The sequence below is a fragment of the Peromyscus californicus genome, unplaced genomic scaffold (assembly GCF_007827085.1).
Source record: "Peromyscus californicus insignis strain IS unplaced genomic scaffold, ASM782708v3 Scaffold_17__1_contigs__length_78620276, whole genome shotgun sequence".
Taxonomy (NCBI): Eukaryota; Metazoa; Chordata; class Mammalia; order Rodentia; family Cricetidae; genus Peromyscus; species Peromyscus californicus.
In genome coordinates this window covers 26333498-26351788 of record NW_026294469.1, presented here as the reverse complement: position 1 = coordinate 26351788, position 18291 = coordinate 26333498, and the positions used below count along the sequence as shown (strand labels likewise).

Here is an 18291-nt window from a genome sequence, read left to right as displayed (position 1 = left end):
TCCCGGTAGAGATAAACCCCTCCCTCTGCAGGCAGGGATGAGACAAAGATCAGGTTCTACCCTGTCACACTCTGAAGAATATCCCTGATTTCTCAGGGATCATGACTCAGGCCAAACGAGACTGGTGGCTTCAAAGCAGGAAAGAATTTCAGGTCTCTGCAGTTTGAGGCAGAGTTAGAAGCCTGAGAAGGACAATTAAGGAGGCAAGAGATGCCCAGAAAGTCATACCCACACGCTTCCTAAGGGACAGGAGGAAGCTGAGACATAATCCAAGTGTGGCTACTGGCTCCCCAAGGGAGAGTCACTGTGAGTGTGTTGGCATTAGCCACGTGGAGAGATGGCTCAGTGGCTAAGAGCATTTGCTGCTCTTGCAGAAGACCCAGATTTTGTGGCTAGCACTCATGTGGTAGCTCATAGCTATAACTCCAGTTCCAGGCTGGGTGGTGGTGGTGGCAGCACTGGTGGCGCATGCCTTCAATCCCAGCACTCGGGAGGCAGAGCCAGGAGGATCTCTGTGAGCTCGAGGCCAGCCTGGTCTACAGAGCGAGATCCAGGACAGGCACCAAAGCTACACAGAGAAACCCTGTCTCGAAAAACAAAAAAACAAAAAAACAAAAAAACAAAAACCACTCCAGTTCCAGGGGATCTTATGTCCCCCCACAAAGGCACCAGAAATGCACATGATGTATATACATACATATAGACTAAACACTCATGCACATAAAGATAAACACATTTTTTAAAAAAGTTTCTATTGGCTGCAGCAAGCATAGGGCTTTTACAAGTTCTGTGAGGGAGAGCAACAGAAACACTGAGGTGTAAGGAGCTGGGTGGGACAAAGATGTCTCAGAGACCTTGTGCCTGAGTCTGGTGTCTGAAGTGAGTGCAGCCTTGTGGGTAATGATGCACTTTATTGTGAAGTTCTATTTGGTTCCAGGTGGATGGGGATAGAGGCCTACATAGAACATTGTTCAGATAGGAAGGAAAAAGGCATGGGTCCAGGCTACAACATGGGTGAACCCTGACAGTGCTATGGTACTTGAAAGAAACCAGACTCAAAAGATGATGGAGTATCTGATCTTGTTTATACAGTGTCTAATATAATTAAATCTGCAGAAATCAAAAGTAGACAAGTGGTGTCTTAGGTTTGAGGACTGAAGTTGAAATGAGTGCGGTGGGATTTAGGGAGCTGGTAGATTTCTTCATGTAATGGAAATGTTCTAGTTAACTGTGCTGAGATAGTTGCACATATCTGCGAATATACTAATAACCAGTGAATTAAATTTCATATGATAAACTGTAAGCTAGGCATAGTGGTGTTCACTTAAACTCAATCTCAGCATTAGGGAGGAGTATCACAAGTTCAAGGCCAGCCTGGGCTACACAGTGAGACTCTATTTACAAAGGATGGGAAGAGGGATGAGGAGATGGCTCAGTCAGTGGCTTGCTATGCAGGCCTGAGTTTGGATCCCTAACACCCATATAAAAAGCTGAACACAACAGCATATGCCTGTAAACTCAAAGCTAGGGAGGCTGAGACAGAGGTCTCTGGGGCTTGCTGAGCTAGTCAAATTCATGAGCTCTAGGTTCAGTAAGACCCTGTTTCAAAAATAAATAAAGCCAGGGCTGGAGAGATGGCTCAGAGGTTATTAAGAGCACTGGCTGTTCTTCCAGAGGTCCTGAGTTCAATTCCCAGCAACCACATGCTGGCTCACAACCGTCTGTAGTGAGATCTGGCGCCCTCTTCTGGCATGCAGGCAGAACACTGTATACATAATAAATAAATAAATCTTTAAAAACATAAAAATACAAAGCCAGGTAGGTGTGGTGTCATATGCCTTTAATCCCAGTACTCAAAGGACATAGGCAGGCTGATCTATGAGTCTGAGGCCAGCCTGTTCTATGTAGTGAGTTCCAAGCTAGCCAGGGCTACCCAGAGAGACTGTGGTAGTTTGAATGGGATTAGGAAGTGTGGCCTTGTTGGAGGAGGAGGTCCTCTGGGAGTGGGCGCCATGCCTGCCTGCCTGCAGCCCTGCTCTCACCATGATAACGCACTAACCCTCTGAAACTGTAAGCAAGTCCCGTGTTTTGTTTGTTTGTTGTTGTTGTTTGAGTTGCCTTCATCATGGTGTCTCCTCACAGCCATAGAACACTAAGACGAAGACCCTATCTCAAAATAAATGAAATGAAATGAATAAATAAATAAATGAACCAGGCATGGTGGCTTTATGCCTTTGATCCCAGCACTCAGGAGGCAGAGTCAGGCAGATCTTTATGAGTTCAAGGCCAGCCTGGTTTACAGAGGGAGCTCTGGACCAGCCAAGGCTAAATTTAATGCTGTCTCTAATTAAATAAATAATAAATGTTTCATAACTCACTGTGGTAGCTTAAAAGAATGTACTCTGTAGGCTCATGTTTTTGAGGACTTGTTTAGGGAGGCTATGAAACCTTTAGGAAGTAGAGCCTTGCCGGAGGAGGGATGTCGCTGCGGTAAGATCTGAAGGTTTAAAGGCTCGTCCCACTTCCAGTTCTCTGTTTTTGTTTCCCGTGTGCAGAAGAAATGTCGCCAGCCAGTTTCCCACACATTTTTTTTTTTTTTCCGGTACAGGGTTTCTCTGTGTAGCCCTGGCTGTCCTAGAACTCCCTCTGTAGACCAGGCTGGCCTCCGCCTGTATTAAAGGTGTAGCCACCACTGCCTGGCCTTCCAACTCCTGTAGCCATCGCACCCTCACCCACCCACCCCCAACATTATGGACTCTAGCTTTCTGCAACCATAAGCTAAATTTCTTCATTAAATTGCTTCTGGTTATTGTATTTCATCACAGTAACAGAAAAGTAACTAATAAACTAACTCATTAACAAATAAATAAATAAAAAGATGAAGAAGCAACTGAGGAAAAGACCTCCATCAGCTTCTGGCCTCCACACACCACCCTCAGACATGTACATACACAGAGGGTAAATTACGTGTCATATGATTTATATCATCTCAAGAACCTGATAGTAGAATAAATACTGGTGATCTTTTAGAATAGACACAAGCAACCTGGTGTAGCAGCACACGCATGCCTGTAACCCGAGCACTTGGGAGGTAGAAGCAGCACACGCATGCCTGTAACCCGAACACTTGGGAGGTAGAAGCAGTCGGACCGGATGTAGCAGGAGTTCCCGCAGAGCTTGGCACAGTCCTGACCTGCCTTTTGTGACTGCCACCTCTTGTCTCCTTAGGTTTCAAGTATGTAAATCTTATCTGTTTCCTAAAAGGCTCGAAGCCTATGCAAAACTTGGTTGTGGCAGGACTCAGAAAACTGAGAAGTCCTGGGACTTTGGCATTTGTCTCTTTGGGGAGCTTCAGATAAGAGGTTTTGGTTTTCGGAAACTGACTGGCTAAGGTGTAAATTGTATAACAATAAAAAAGCCTTTTGCAAAGCTACAGTCAGTCAGTTCACTAGACGCTGACTCCCCTGCGCTGCCAAGGCTACACATTATCCTAGAGTGACCCCTGTTCTTCCACAGACCTGAGTGAACCGAACACAGACACAACAATCAGGAGTTCAGGGCCACCCTCACCTATATATCGAGTTTGAGGCCAGCCTGGACTATATAAGACACTGTCCCCCCGCCCCCCCCAAAAAAAAGAGAGAGAGAGAAATATATACTGAAATAGAAAGAGAAATATATACTGAAATATGAAGTAGAGTGTTAAAGGATCCTTTTTTAAAAGCCTATTGAAGGCAGGCAGTGGTGGCGCACACTTTTAATCCCAGCACTCGGGAGGCAGAGCCAGGAGGATCTCTGTGAGTTCGAGACCAGTCTGGTCTCGAACTGAGATCCAGGACAGGCACCAAAGCTACACAGAGAAACCCTGTCTCGAAAAACCAAAAAAAAAAAAAAAAACAAACAAGCAAAAACCACTCCAGTTCCAGGGGATCTTATGTCCCCCCACAAAGGCACCAGAAATGCACATGATGTATATACATACATATAGACTAAACACTCATGCACATAAAGATAAACACATTTTTTAAAAAAGTTTCTATTGGCTGCAGCAAGCATAGGGCTTTTACAAGTTCTGTGAGGGAGAGCAACAGAAACACTGAGGTGTAAGGAGCTGGGTGGGACAAAGATGTCTCAGAGACCTTGTGCCTGAGTCTGGTGTCTGAAGTGAGTGCAGCCTTGTGGGTAATGATGCACTTTATTGTGAAGTTCTATTTGGTTCCAGGTGGATGGGGATAGAGGCCTACATAGAACATTGTTCAGATAGGAAGGAAAAAGGCATGGGTCCAGGCTGCAACGTGGGTGAACCCTGACAGTGCTATGGTACTTGAAAGAAACCAGACTCAAAAGATGATGGAGTATCTGATCTTGTTTATACAGTGTCTAATATAATTAAATCTGCAGAAATCAAAAGTAGACAAGTGGTGTCTTAGGTTTGAGGACTGAAGTTGAAATGAGTGCGGTGGGATTAGGGAGCTGGTAGATTTCTTCATGTAATGGAAATGTTCTAGTTAACTGTGCTGAGATAGTTGCACATATCTGCGAATATACTAATAACCAGTGAATTAAATTTCATATGATAAACTGTAAGCTAGGCATAGTGGTGTTCACTTAAACTCAATCTCAGCATTAGGGAGGAGTATCACAAGTTCAAGGCCAGCCTGGGCTACACAGTGAGACTCTATTTACAAAGGATGGGAAGAGGGATGAGGAGATGGCTCAGTCAGTGGCTTGCTATGCAGGCCTGAGTTTGGATCCCTAACACCCATATAAAAAGCTGAACACAGCAGCATATGCCTGTAAACTCAAAGCTAGGGAGGCTGAGACAGAGGTCTCTGGGGCTTGCTGAGCTAGTCAAATTCATGAGCTCTAGGTTCAGTAAGACCCTGTTTCAAAAATAAATAAAGCCAGGGCTGGAGAGATGGCTCAGAGGTTATTAAGAGCACTGGCTGTTCTTCCAGAGGTCCTGAGTTCAATTCCCAGCAACCACATGCTGGCTCACAACCGTCTGTAGTGAGATCTGGCGCCCTCTTCTGGCATGCAGGCAGAACACTGTATACATAATAAATAAATAAATCTTTAAAAAAATAAAAATACAAAGCCAGGTAGGTGTGGTGTCATATGCCTTTAATCCCAGTACTCAAAGGACATAGGCAGGCTGATCTATGAGTCTGAGGCCAGCCTGTTCTATGTAGTGAGTTCCAAGCTAGCCAGGGCTACCCAGAGAGACTGGTAGTTTGAATAGGATTAGGAAGTGTGGCCTTGTTGGAGGAGGAGGTCCTCTGGGAGTGGGCGCCATGCCTGCCTGCCTGCGGCCCTGCTCTCACCATGATAACGCACTAACCCTCTGAAACTGTAAGCAAGTCCCATGTTTTGTTTGTTTGTTGTTGTTTGAGTTGCCTTCATCATGGTGTCTCCTCACAGCCATAGAACACTAAGACGAAGACCCTGTCTCAAAATAAATGAAATGAATGAATGAATAAATAAATAAATAAATAAATGAACCAGGCATGGTGGCTTTATGCCTTTGATCCCAGCACTCAGGAGGCAGAGTCAGGCAGATCTTTATGAGTTCAAGGCCAGCCTGGTCTACAGAGGGAGCTCTGGACCAGCCAAGGCTAAATTTAATGCTGTCTCTAATTAAATAAATAATAAATGTTTCATAACTCACTGTGGTAGCTTAAAAGAATGTACTCTGTAGGCTCATGTTTTTGAGGTTGTTTAGGGAGGCTATGAAACCTTTAGGAAGTAGAGCCTTGCCGGAGGAGGGATGTCGCTGGGGTAAGATCTGAAGGTTTAAAGGCTCGTCCCACTTCCAGTTCTCTGTTTTTGTTTCCCGTGTGCGGAAGAAATGTCGCCAGCCAGTTTCCCACACATTTTTTTTTTTTCCGGTACAGGGTTTCTCTGTGTAGCCCTGGCTGTCCTAGAACTCCCTCTGTAGACCAGGCTGGCCTCCGCCTGTATTAAAGGTGTAGCCACCACTGCCTGGCCTTCCAACTCCTGTAGCCATCGCACCCTCACCCACCCACCCCCAACATTATGGACTCTAGCTTTCTGCAACCATAAGCTAAATTTCTTCATTAAATTGCTTCTGGTTATTGTATTTCATCACAGTAACAGAAAAGTAACTAATAAACTAACTCATTAACAAATAAATAAATAAAAAGATGAAGAAGCAACTGAGGAAAAGACCTCCATCAGCTTCTGGCCTCCACACACCACCCTCAGACATGTACATACACAGAGGGTAAATTACGTGTCATATGATTTATATCATCTCAAGAACCTGATATTAAAATAAATACTGGTGATCTTTTAGAGTAGACACAAGCAACCTGGTGTAGCAGCACACGCATGCCTGTAACCCCAGCACTTGGGAGGTAGAAGCAGTCGGACCGGATGTAGCAGGAGTTCCCGCAGAGCTTGGCACAGTCCTGACCTGCCTTTTGTGACTGCCACCTCTTGTCTCCTTAGGTTTCAAGTATGTAAATCTTACCTGTTTCCTAAAAGGCTCGAAGCCTATGCAAAACTTGGTTGTGGCAGGACTCAGAAAACTGAGAAGTCCTGGGACTTTGGCATTTGTCTCTTTGGGGAGCTTCAGATAAGAGGTTTTGGTTTTCGGAAACTGACGGGCTAAGGTGTAAATTGTATAACAATAAAAAAGCCTTTTGCAAAGCTACAGTCAGTCAGTTCACTAGACGCTGACTCCCCTGCGCTGCCAAGGCTACAAATTATCGTAGAATGACCCCTATTCTTCCACAGACCTGAGTGAACCAAACACAGACACAACAATCAGGAGTTCAGGGCCACCCTCGGCTATATATCGAGTTTGAGGCCAGCCTGGACTATATAAGACACTGTCCCCAAAGGGGAGAGAGAGAGAGAGAGAGAGAGAGAGAGAGAGAGAGAGAGAGAGAGAGAAGAAAGAAAGAAATATATAGTGAAATAGTTATGAAGTAGAGTGTTAAAGAATCATTTTTTAAAAGCCTATTGAAGCCAGGCAGTGGTGGCACATGCCTTTAATCCCAGCACTCGGGAGGCAGAACTAGGCGGATCTCTGTGAGTTCGAGGCCAGCCTGGTCTACAGAGCAAGATCCAGGACAGGCACCAAAACTGCACAGAGAAACCCTGTCTCAAGAAACCAAAAAAAAAAAAAAAAAAAAAAAAAATCTGATTGAGGAGAGGAACCAAAGAAATAAGAATGGACAGAAGTTGGTCACCTGAGGGTTCATTATACTGTTTTGCCCACCGCTTTATGTCTGAACTTTCTCATAAAGGGGGAGGGCTAACCACACCGAAGAGAAGGGAGCGTCACTTCCTCTGAGAGGTAACCTGTCCAGAGTCACCGACCACCCCACCCACAGATGAGGGGCATGAATTATTGAGAGGAATTTGAGAGGCTCAGAAGCCATGGAGCCTGGAAAGGTGGTGAGCACAGGGTCTGCTGTGGGCCAGGCAGCTCTGTGCCCTCGAGGGGCCCACACTGTCTCTCCCGTCCCACCTGCCACACTGATTGTGGTGGTGGAGGTGGAGCCGGGTCAAGGGTCAGGTAAGAAGCCTTGGGGGTCCCTGGGGCGTAGCTCAGTTGGTGCTTGCCTGTTGTGAGTGAAGCCCTGGGTTTGTCTCACAGCATAAGCCGGGCGTGGTGGCGTTTGCCTGTGATCTCATTACTGGGAAGGTAGAGGCAGGAGGATCAGAAGTTCGTCATCCTTGGATAAATAGCAGTTCCAGGCCAGCCTGAGCAACATGTCATGAAAATCTGTATTTTAAAAAAAGAAAGAAAGAAAGAAAGAAAGAAAGAAAGAAAGAAAGAAAGAAAGAGAAAGAGAGAGAGAGAGAGAGAGAAAGAAAGAAAGAAAGAAAGAAAGAAAGAAAGAAAGAAAGAAAGAAAGAAAGAAAGAAAGAAAGAACTGGGACTATAGTTTAGTGGTAGAATACTTGCATCGTATGTAAGAGGTCCCAGGTTTAATTCCCAGAACTACATTCAAAAGAAAAACAAACCAGGGCCTGAAGGAGGGCAGCCAGAGGATCGGGGCTAAGCCAGCTGAGGTCAGAGGTTGGGGGTGAAGGCAAGACTAAGGAGCCCCTGAGCTCATCTCTCCTGAAAACCTACACGAAGCCCACCCCTCTCAGGCCTCAAGGAGGTCCACGGCCCCACACTTCTTTTGGAGGGATCCAAGAGCCTTCGTCTACTTCAGCCAGGCACTCCGGAGCCTCAGGTAGATGGTGTGGGACGAGGTGAGCAGGGGGAGGTGAAAATACCACCGCTGACCCCACTCGTTTCTGCAGGAACACTGCTTCACCTTTGACAGAGTCCTGGGCCCTGGTGCTGCTCAGGTAGGGGTTCTGAGAAAGGGACAGGAGGAGAGTGAAAGCTCTCAGCCTCTGCATCCTGGGATTCTAGCTGGTCCAATCTTTTTGCTCAGAGCAGGCTGTAACAGGTCACCTGACAGAGGGATGTGCCTGTGTGTTCCTACAGGAAGCCGAGCTGGAGCTATTGACACAAATCCGGCCAATGTTGGCCTCCGTGGGACAAGGATACAGTACAGCTCTGCTGCTCCAGGGCCGGGAAACAGAGGCACCCCGGTTTGTGCCTCAGGTGAGGAGCCTGAGGATACCAGCACATAGGTATCCTGATGTTCAAGTATTACTTGGGAAATCTGCCTGCCCACTCCAGCCAGACTAGGGACAGCTTAGGTCTCCTATGTACCCTGTGGTCCTTGAAGGACATTTTACCAAGGCCACTTTATGCAGCTGGGAAGTCAAGAAAGATGGACAGCTGTGGCTCTTGGATGAGAGATTCAGGGAGAAGTGGCACACACAGATCAAATTCCCAGGACATCTGCCTTCCACACTTCTTGGTAATACCACGGATACTACGCTTAAAAGCTTTACGGTGAAGGTTTCATCAAAAGACCTTCAAATCAAAACAGCTGCCTCAGAACCTCACCACAACCCTGCCCAGCAACGGGAAAGCCTCCTGAAGAAGCCTGCTAGTCTGTCTTTCTGCCTTCAGGGGATGAGGGGTCTAGCACACTTTCTGTTCTGTCCACCACGTACCCAGTACCAGCACAGGGCCTGTTTTAGATTTCATTTTCAGGAAATGCTGAAGGACAGAATGATGCTTTCTCATCCCCCACTGAGCTCCTTTCTCTGCCTTAGGTCCTGAAGATGCTGTTTGAGGAAGCTCCACCTCTCTGCAGCTCTGGTCCTGTGCTTTGTACTCTCAGCCTGGTGCAGGTGAGGTCACTGGGGGTGGGGCCAAGAGAAAACCCGGAGGGCAGAGCGGAGTGTCACCACAGGAGCCCCCCTGAGGCTTGTGGAAAACTGGAAGGGAGATGGGTCCAGCCTCACCCTGCTACCCCAGCTGGGGCTTGACTCCCTGGGGTCACCTTAGCATGCCAAGTGTCAATGGCTGAATTTTGTGAATTTCTTTTTTTGTTGTTGTTTGTTTTTGTTTTTGTTTGGTTTGGTTTGGTTTTTCGAGACAGGGTTTCTCTGTGTAGTTTTGGTGCCTGTCCTGGATCTCCCTCTGTAGACCAGGCTGGCCTCGAACTCACAGAGATCTGCCTGCCTCTGCCTCCCGAGTGCTGGGATTAAAGTGTGCCACCACTGCCTGGCTAATGGCTGGATTTTTGTCCTCACTTAGCCCTTAGGACCTAGAGGAGAGAAAAGGCTGAGTTTGTAACAATTGTTTTTGTGTGATTCCAGATTAACCCCAGTGGGCAGACTCGGGACTTGCTCTCCCCATGCCTGGAGGACCTACCAGTACTGGATGTGGCCCCTCTGGGCTTGTAAGTGTTCAGACCCAACGGGACAAGGGTGCTTGCCTTAAAGCCACAGTGATGCCTTCCAGATAAACTTTTGATCAAGATAAGCTTCAAGATTAGGAGGTTTCTACTCCGTTATCCCAGGAGAATGAAGCCCTGAGCTTGGAGTCATGCTTACTGGGCCTAGATGGGCTCCCAGGACCTCTTCCCCACCCTCTTTCCTTTCCCACACCTATACATCTTATTCCCTTCGTATCAAATATATTTCAGCTCTCATGCCAACCCTCATGGCCTGAACCAGTCCAGTATCATACCGAGTGGTTCCAAACACCTCCCAGAACAGTTTTTCCATCTTTGAAATGGTCCCAACTAACCCGTTTCCCTTCCTGGGCAGACTACAGGGGAAAAAACAAGGTTAGGGAGATGAGAGACATTTAAGAAGGGTATAATGAGCTCCGAGCCTTTGGGGGGATTCTTGTGTGCTACGGACACGGTCATGGGCTTTGAACACAGGGATGCCAGAGGTTGCTGCAGAGCACAGGGGCTAAAGGTCGGTGTTCAGCTTCCCCTTCCTTCAGGGTGGTGAAAGACGCCGGTGAGGTGGAGGTGTCTGATGCCCGAGCTGCCTCTGCGCTCTACCTGAAGGCTGCTGGGAGTGACGGCAGGTGAGGGTGGGACACCTGTCACCCCTCCCACCCCCAATCCCTATACAGCTCCAGGTTTTATTCCCAGGCTGGCCATGTCCTCTGCAGGGCCTGCTCTCTGCTCACTCTCACCATGTCCCGCCCTGGGCCTGAGACCCAGCAGGTGTGTCGAGGAACCTTGAGGATCCTGCAGCTCCCAGGAGGCCCGTAAGTCTGAGGAGGTCTTGTGGTTGGTTGCACTGGGAGGTGGGGTGGAGGCCAGAGTATGGATGTGAAGCTGAATGTTCAAAGCCAAGATTGGAAAATTCCCCAAGTAGCTAGCCCATCTTCACGCCCCATTCATACTTTTCCTTCAATGTTAAAAAAAAATAATGAAAACTGGGGGTCGGAGAGATGGCTCAGTGGTTAGAGCACTGGCTGCTCTTCCAGAGGTCCCAAGTTCAATTCCCAGCACCCACACGGTGTTTCACAACCATCTATAGCAGAATCTGATGCCCTCCTTCTGGCATAAAGGCATGCAGCGGATAGAGCACTCATATACATAAAATAAATAAATAAAAATAATGAAAACCTCAAGTTATCACAGCAAATCATCTTTTCAGGCCAATTTGCAAAATGTGTAGTATCACAGAAATATTTCCAAATTCGGAAGTGTCCAAATACAAGATAAAAATAAAAAAGAAGGCGGGAAAGTAACTTAAATTTCAGAGTATTCTAAGGTTTCTTCTTTCTTTTATTGTGTAAGTTTCTTTTTTTAAAAAAAATTCATTTATTTTTAGTCATATGTCTGTGTGTGTCTGTTTGTCTGTATGTGCATCACATATGTCCAGTGCCTACGGATCTGTCCAGTGCCTACGGATCCCCTAGAATTGGAGTTATAGGCAGTTTGAACCACTTGATGTAGATACTGGGAATTGAACTCAGGTCCTCTGCAAGAGCAGCAAGTCCTCTTAACTTCTGTCTGGTGGTACAAAAAAAGTGAAAATAGACTTGGCTGGGTGATTCGGGCCAGTGTTCCTCCTCATCTACCACAGGGCACCGCCTTTCTTCCCTCCCTCTGGCAGAGACTGCCCCCTGCTGCGCGTGCTGGCTGGTGAGGCTGGGGAGGAGGTGGAGGGCTCTCTGCCCTGGACTGTCTCCTGGCTCCTGGAGGGAAACACCTGCAGTAGCCTCCTTCTTCGTCTGGACCTGCGAGGTGGTGAGGGTGGGGGTTCTGGGACTTGGTAGACTCTCTCCATGTTATTTCTCAACCAGCCACTGTCCTGTTGTAGCCCAGAGAGAGTGCTTGATTCTCTGGGTGGGCCAGCATTCAGGAAGGCCAGGTCGTGGCCAACATGTAACTGTCAGAAGACTCAATCCCTTAACCTCAGAGATTTTCAACAACTTAACCAACTTTTCCTCTCCCCCTCTTTGGGGCAGGGTCTCCCCATGTAGGTCAGGCTGTCCCTGAAGTACATGTGCAGTCCAGGCTAGCTAGAACTCATCATCTTTCTGTCTTAGCTTCCTGAGTGCAGGGGTTAGAGCTGTTTGCCACCACGTTCAGGATATTTTTTTTTATTTGTTTTTCCAGACTGAGTTTCTCTGTATAGCCCTGGCTATTCTGGAACTCACTCTGTAGACCAGGCTGGCCTCAAATTCACAGATATCCACCTGCCTCTGCCTCCCCAGTGCCGGGATTAAAGGCATGCACCACCACTGCCCAACCACATTCAAAATCTTTATCAAGCATTTTAACACCTTTTCTCTTCAATAAGGTCTCACTGTAGCCCAGGCTGGCCTTGAACTCCTGGAAGTCTGCCTGCCTCAGCATCCCGAGTGCTGGGATTGCAGGAGTAAGGGGCCACATCCCAGAATGCAGAGCTAATTCACAAATGAGAGGGAGGCAGGCCTAATTCATATATTAGAAAAGGACCACAGAGGAGAAAACACTTTCCCGTTTTCACAAATCCACAATGAATGAGGCCCCTGAGGCTGTAATAATAGAGCTTTGGGGGGAGGTTCCATGGGGGACACAGGTCAGACAACAATGTCACTGGAGCTGAGTTTGGTGGCACATACCTGTAATCCCAACACGCAGAAGACTGGCGTCGGAGGCCTGCAAATTCAGGGCTAGAGTGAGTTACACAGCCAGATGGTCTCACACAAAAAAGCCTGGAAACAACAGCAACATCATGGAATGGTTGGAGAACAGCTTAGTGGTGAGCACTTGCCTAGCATGCACAGAGAAAGTCAAATAGGAGTTATTAGTGATGATGGTGGTGATGCTGCTGCTGCAGATGAAGATGATGATGATGGTGGTGGTGGTGATGATGACTATGAAGGTGATAATGATGACTTTGGACTGGGGATTGAACCGAGGACCCTAACACATGCCAGGCAAGTCTACCATGGAGCTACATCCCTAGCCCCTTTTACTTGTTATTTTGAGATGGGCTCACTGAGTTGTGAAACCAAGCCTCGAACTTGCTATCCTGCCTCAGCCAACCAGAGCGGCTCAGGTGGCAGTGCTGCGGCACTGGACTTGGCCAGGGCTGGGTGTTTTGGTAAACAGCCATTGATAGAAATTTGGAGTATTCCAGGCAGTGGGTTCTGTGGCACAGGAAAGAGAAGTCTACTGTGTTGTTTCTTTCTAGGGAGCTCTCTGAGTTTGCTTCAGGCTGCTCTGTCGGGGGCCTCAGAAAAGAGGGTACAGGCGAAAGAGGTGAGGCCCACCCTGTGGAATGCAGTAGAGGAGATGAGGGCCCGTAGGGCCACCCTGAAGACACTGCGTTTAGGCCTCCTTGGAGACACCTTGACAGATGGTGGGTTGAACCAACTAAGAAGGACACTCTGGGAGCTACAGGTACGCAAGGTGAGACGGGGCCCCTGGGTCAGAAGTGGCCAGTTCCCACTTGGGTCTTTTTCTCCTAGGTGGTAAAAGCCCGGGGCCCAAGAAGCCATGCACCTAAAGGGGCTAGAGCTGAGACTGTGGGACTCCCAGAGCCACAGGTACATTTTCTCATCCAAACTCTTGGGGCTCTATCTATGCCTGCCTCCCTCCTCTTTGCTTATAGACTATTCCAGTTATTTATTGATTCCCAAACATTTATTGACCATGCACCATAGGCTGGGGGCAGAGCCATGTTAGCCCTGGCATTTCTCTGCCCTGGCAGAGTTTAGTCTGAGAAGAAACAATTAACACTGCCATGGTCAATGCTCTGAAAGGCTTGGCAACACCTGACACTAGGGGACATCAATATAGCCTTGAAAAGAGAGGAAAGCAAGATTTCATAGGAAGTGATTCCCAATGGAGGTTTGTAAAGACAGTGAAGAATGTTCCAGGCAGAGAGAACCATGCAGAAACTGAGACCAGCAGATCTTGGGGAACTGCGGGCAATTTAAGTTGCTGGAGAATGGAGGCAGGAAGAGGGTCAGAAATGGATTGGAGCTGGAGGCAGAGGCACACAGGCTTTGGAAATCCGCTGAGACATCCGGATTGTCTCTTGAAGGTTAAAGGCAAGCCACCGACCTACAGCGTGCAGGGAAGACATTTCGCTCATTTGTCAGGTAAGCACACTGAGACTCAGAAGAGAGATGTGTGTAGTCCAGCGTCACAAACAATCTCACTCTCGGCCTTGGAATGTGGTGCTTTAATCCTTCCAGAGTTCTCAACCTTCCTCATGTTGTGATCCCCGACCATAAAATTATTTTCATTGCCGTTTTGTAACTGTCATTTTGTTACTGTTATGAATTGCAATGTAAACATCTGTGTTTTCCGATGGTCTTAGGTGACCCCTGTGAAAGGGTCATTTGACTCGCTAAGGGGTCGAGACCCACAAGTTGAGAACCGCTTCTTTAGACAAAGCCTTCCTTGTCCAAAAGGGGGCACTGTCTTCTGGGATTTGCTGTAGAATGATTGGAAGGAGCCTCTTCCTTCCCTTCCCTCCCCATCCCCCACAGGGAAGTGTGTTACTGTCCTGAGCTTTGGTTACATTATGTAATTCATCCCCTCTACAATTTGTGTGTGTGTGTGTGTGTGTGTGTGTGTGTGTGTGTGTGTGTGTGTGTACACTTTGATGTGACTAATGACATTTTCCTCCAGAGGCAGGAAGAAGAGAATTTCTAGGGTCTGGGCTCCACCAAAAACATGCTCTCAGGCACTCTGAGGAACAGGTAATATTAACACTTCACGTACTCCCAGAACAACTGGAAACTTGGGGGAATAAGGAGCCTGTGTGGATACTGGGAAGGAATATGGAGCTTCTAACAAGGACCTCAAGGCTTCCTGGATCTCTTAGGGGGGGGGATCATGGGAGGAGCTGCTGTCCTGGGATGGATTATAGTGATAGGACTCTTTTTTTTTTTTTTTTTTTTTTTTTTGGTTTTTCGAGACAGGGTTTCTCTGTGTAGCTTTGCGCCTTTCCTGGAACTCGCTTTGGAGACCACGCTGGCCTCGAACTCACAGAGATCCGCCTGGCTCTGCCTCCCGAGTGCTGGGATTAAAGGCGTGCGCCACCACCGCCCGGCGTGATAGGACTCTTACACTATGACAGCACCAGGGGCAGAGGAAATCCTCCCCCGACCCACAGCCTCCTGAGTCTGCTCAGTCTATGGACTCTCCCAGGCCAGTTAGAAGTTCTGTTGGAAAGGTCGGTGTCTGTGTTCCAAATGTATGCATACCCTGCCTTCTGACTAAGCCTTAAACGATGCCATTTAGGCCCGTCAGGCCCCAGATGTGGCTCTGCAGTTCTCTCTGGCCCAGGCTCGGAGGCAGAGACTTCGAGAGGAACACCAGATTTGGATCCAGGAAGAGCTGAAACATCTGGAACATCAGGAGGAAGTGGCCTGTAAACATATTAAAGGCCTGGTGGCAGAGGTGAGGAGGGAGGGAGAAGGACGGGCCTTGAGGCTCCCTGTACCCAGGCCAGGCGCTGTGGCAAGGATCTAGACTCAGTCATAGCAGGCTGGTCCACATGCCTTATGGGGACAGAAGAGGCCATGTTCAGTGCTGTTCGCCATGATGGGCAGCCATAGGCAGATGGGAACAATGAGGTCCACTTTACCTGGGCTGGAGTGGACCAGAAGAGACTGGGTCTAAGCAGAGACTCAAAACTAGAGTCAGCCCAGGAATTCACTGCATTCAGCTCTCGAGGGCAGTTAGCACTTGCTCATCAGGAAGGCTCTCAGTAAATGACTGTTGAGGAAATAAAGCCTGTATCCACAGAAACAACTAACCTGGCTCAGAGGAGCTCACAGAGTCTGGACCAACAGCCAGGGAGCCTGCATGGGACCGACCTAGGTCCTCTACATAGATGTGATAGTTATAGCTCGGTCTACTTAGAGACTCCCAACGATGGGAACGGGGGCTGTCACCAATACTTTGGCTGGCTCTTGGGAACCTACTCCTTATACTGGATTGCCTTGTCCAGCCTCAATACAAGGGGAGTCTTACCGCAACTTGAAATGCCATGCTTTGTCATGGGAGGCCTGTCCCTTTCTGAACAGAGACAGAGGAGTGGACTGAGGGGAGGGGGGCGGAGCAGAGGTGAGGGGAGAGAGAAGGGAAGGGAAACTGTGTTTGGGATGTAAAATAAACAAATAAATAAAACTGCTTTAAAAAAAAAAAGAAGAAATAAAACACGTGGCCAAGTATAGTGGTACAGGCCTCTCAGTACCCAGGAGGCACAGGCAGGAAGATTGTGAGTTCAAGGTCAGCCTGGCCTATAAAGAAGAGCCTGTACATCTTCATCCTCTCCCTGTAAAAAAAAATAATAATAAAATAAATTTTAAAAATTGTGTATGTGGTGGGTGGGGACACGTTCTCAGATGAGGCTAAGTAAAGAGGAACGATAGAGCAGCAACATTGGCTCTGGGACACAGACTGCTCCATCTGGCTAGAGCCTCGCAATGGTGAAGTTGGGGGCAAGGTTACAGAGACAGCACGCCACATCTCTGGGTTTGGATTTCGCCATGTGAGGACGGGAGCTGTTGAAAGCGTGTGCCATTTCGGCTCCGTCCCGCACTAGCCATGGGCATTTGGTCAATCGGATCACTTCCCTGATGCACAGATTCTGCAAATCTGTAAAAGGGAAACTTTCTTACAAGGTTGCCAGGGAGAGAATGAGATCACGTGCCTGAGGTATTTAGCACAAAGCCCTGCACAGGTGGCACTCACCGAAAGGTACAACTTTATCCGCAGGCTCGTGAGGAGAGAGAGAGACCGTGGAAGGAGCAGACAGTGCTGAGACTTCAGGTGGAAGCCCTGCAGGCAGAACGGGACATGGCAGAGCATGACCTGGTGACTCTCTATGACCTGTATGTGCAGGCCACCCGAGCTCAGACATGCCACTTGCTGCAGGTCAGTGGAGACAGAGGGTAGGCCTTAAGTTGGTGCCAAGGCTGATGGACCAACAGGCATCTCTGACTCTGAACACAGGTATTCCAAGCCTGGCAGAGGCTGTGGGAGGAGAAGGCCGTGGCCACAGAACACCATCACCGCAGTCTGCTGGCTGGAGTCCTCCGAGACTCCATTGATCTGGCCCTGAAGACCCAGGAGCTCCAGGCCAGGAACCAGCAGCTTGAGCAGAGTGCAGGCAGGGCCAGTTGTGCTGGAGTCCTGCCTGGAGAGGAACCTGATCAGGACCACCATGGGGCTGCCTTCCTTTGTCCTCATTCATGAGGATCCCAGAAAGGAGAGCAAGGTGGGGCACATCAACCAAGATGGCCTTCACTACAGATCACTACCACCACCACTGACCAAGTCTCCCTGTACCAATCTCTGCGAAGCACCCAGTACCTATTATTTCATTTTGCGTTTTCAGCTCCCCTGTGTTTGTAGCATTTGATGCTCATTTCAGAGATAACCCATCCTAGTAACTGCCCAAGGACAATGAACTAAATAGAAAAGGAAGAGTTCTCTTCCTCCTTTTCCTCCTGTGCTAGGGATGGAACCCAGGGTCTGCGCATGCCAAGCATCTTCTGGAATTGGCTAATATACCTAAGGATGACCTTGAATTACTGGCTCTCCTACCTCCAACTTCAGAGTGCTGGGATTACAGGCTGGCACCAGGACAACAAAAGAACTCTCGAAAAGCTCACCCAGTGTTCTAGGGAGCAGGCTGACAGTCCTCTGGCCAGGATTTCAAAGGACAGACAAGTACAGGTACAAGTCGTGACAGAACCAGAGGGAAGAAGAGTCAGAACAGTGGCTGGGTAGGGAGTTTCATGAGCACAAACTCTGCACTCCGGAGTCTGAGGTAGGAGGATTGCTTCCAATTTGAGGACAGCCTGGGCTATCTAATTCATTCCAGGCTAGTATGGACTACAATGTGTTTTCTAGCCTAATTTGCTCTAATGAGCAGAATACTTTTCAGTCCCAAGAACCTCTCAATTCCTCAGGGCTTGTGATTTAAACATTTTTTTTTTTTCCAGTGCTGGGGATCAGACACAGGGCTTGCACATGTAGGCAAGTGCTTGTCTATTGAACTACAACCTCAGTCCTTCATTTTCTTTTTGAGATCAACTCTAATGTAGCCTAGGCTGGCCTTTCACTAAAAAAATATATTTTTAGCCAGGCAGTGGTGGTGCACGACAGCATTCAGGAGGCAGAGGCCAGCAGATCTTTGTGAGTTCCAGGACAGCCCGAGTTGCTATATAGAGAAACCCTGTCTTGAAAAAACCAATGTGTATATTTAATTATTTGTTTGTAGGAGGCCACAGGTGTCAGATCCCCCTGGAGTGGAGTTATGGGTGGCTGTGGCTGCCTGGGAATCGAACCTGGGTCCTCTACAAGAGCAGCATGCAATCTTAACCACTAAGCCAGGCCCACCTGCACTCTTGCTCCTTCTGTCTCTGCCTCCCAAGGAGAGGTACAAGTTTGCATCACTAACCCTCAATGCTTC

The 18291-nt window shown here is 48.1% G+C and overlaps 1 protein-coding gene across 2 annotated transcripts; it reads left to right on the top strand.

Moving 5' to 3' along the window:
• Positions 1-8346: 8346 nt before the first annotated feature.
• LOC128112700 (uncharacterized) lies at positions 8347-17404 on the top strand. Of its 2 annotated transcripts, XM_052741934.1 has the most exons (12): positions 8347-8596; positions 9160-9237; positions 9709-9791; positions 10346-10432; positions 11476-11606; positions 13045-13253; positions 13322-13399; positions 13900-13957; positions 14493-14563; positions 15108-15266; positions 16590-16748; positions 16827-17404. In XM_052741934.1, exons 1-12 carry the CDS (start codon positions 8513-8515, stop codon positions 17067-17069), a joined length of 1440 nt encoding a protein of 479 aa, XP_052597894.1. In that variant the 5' UTR covers positions 8347-8512; the 3' UTR covers positions 17070-17404. The 2 variants fall into 2 exon arrangements, with proteins under 2 accessions (XP_052597894.1, XP_052597893.1); XM_052741933.1 differs by lacking the exons at positions 8347-8596; positions 9160-9237; positions 9709-9791; positions 10346-10432 and having other exon boundaries at positions 11369-13253.
• The last annotated feature ends 887 nt before the right edge of the window (positions 17405-18291 follow it).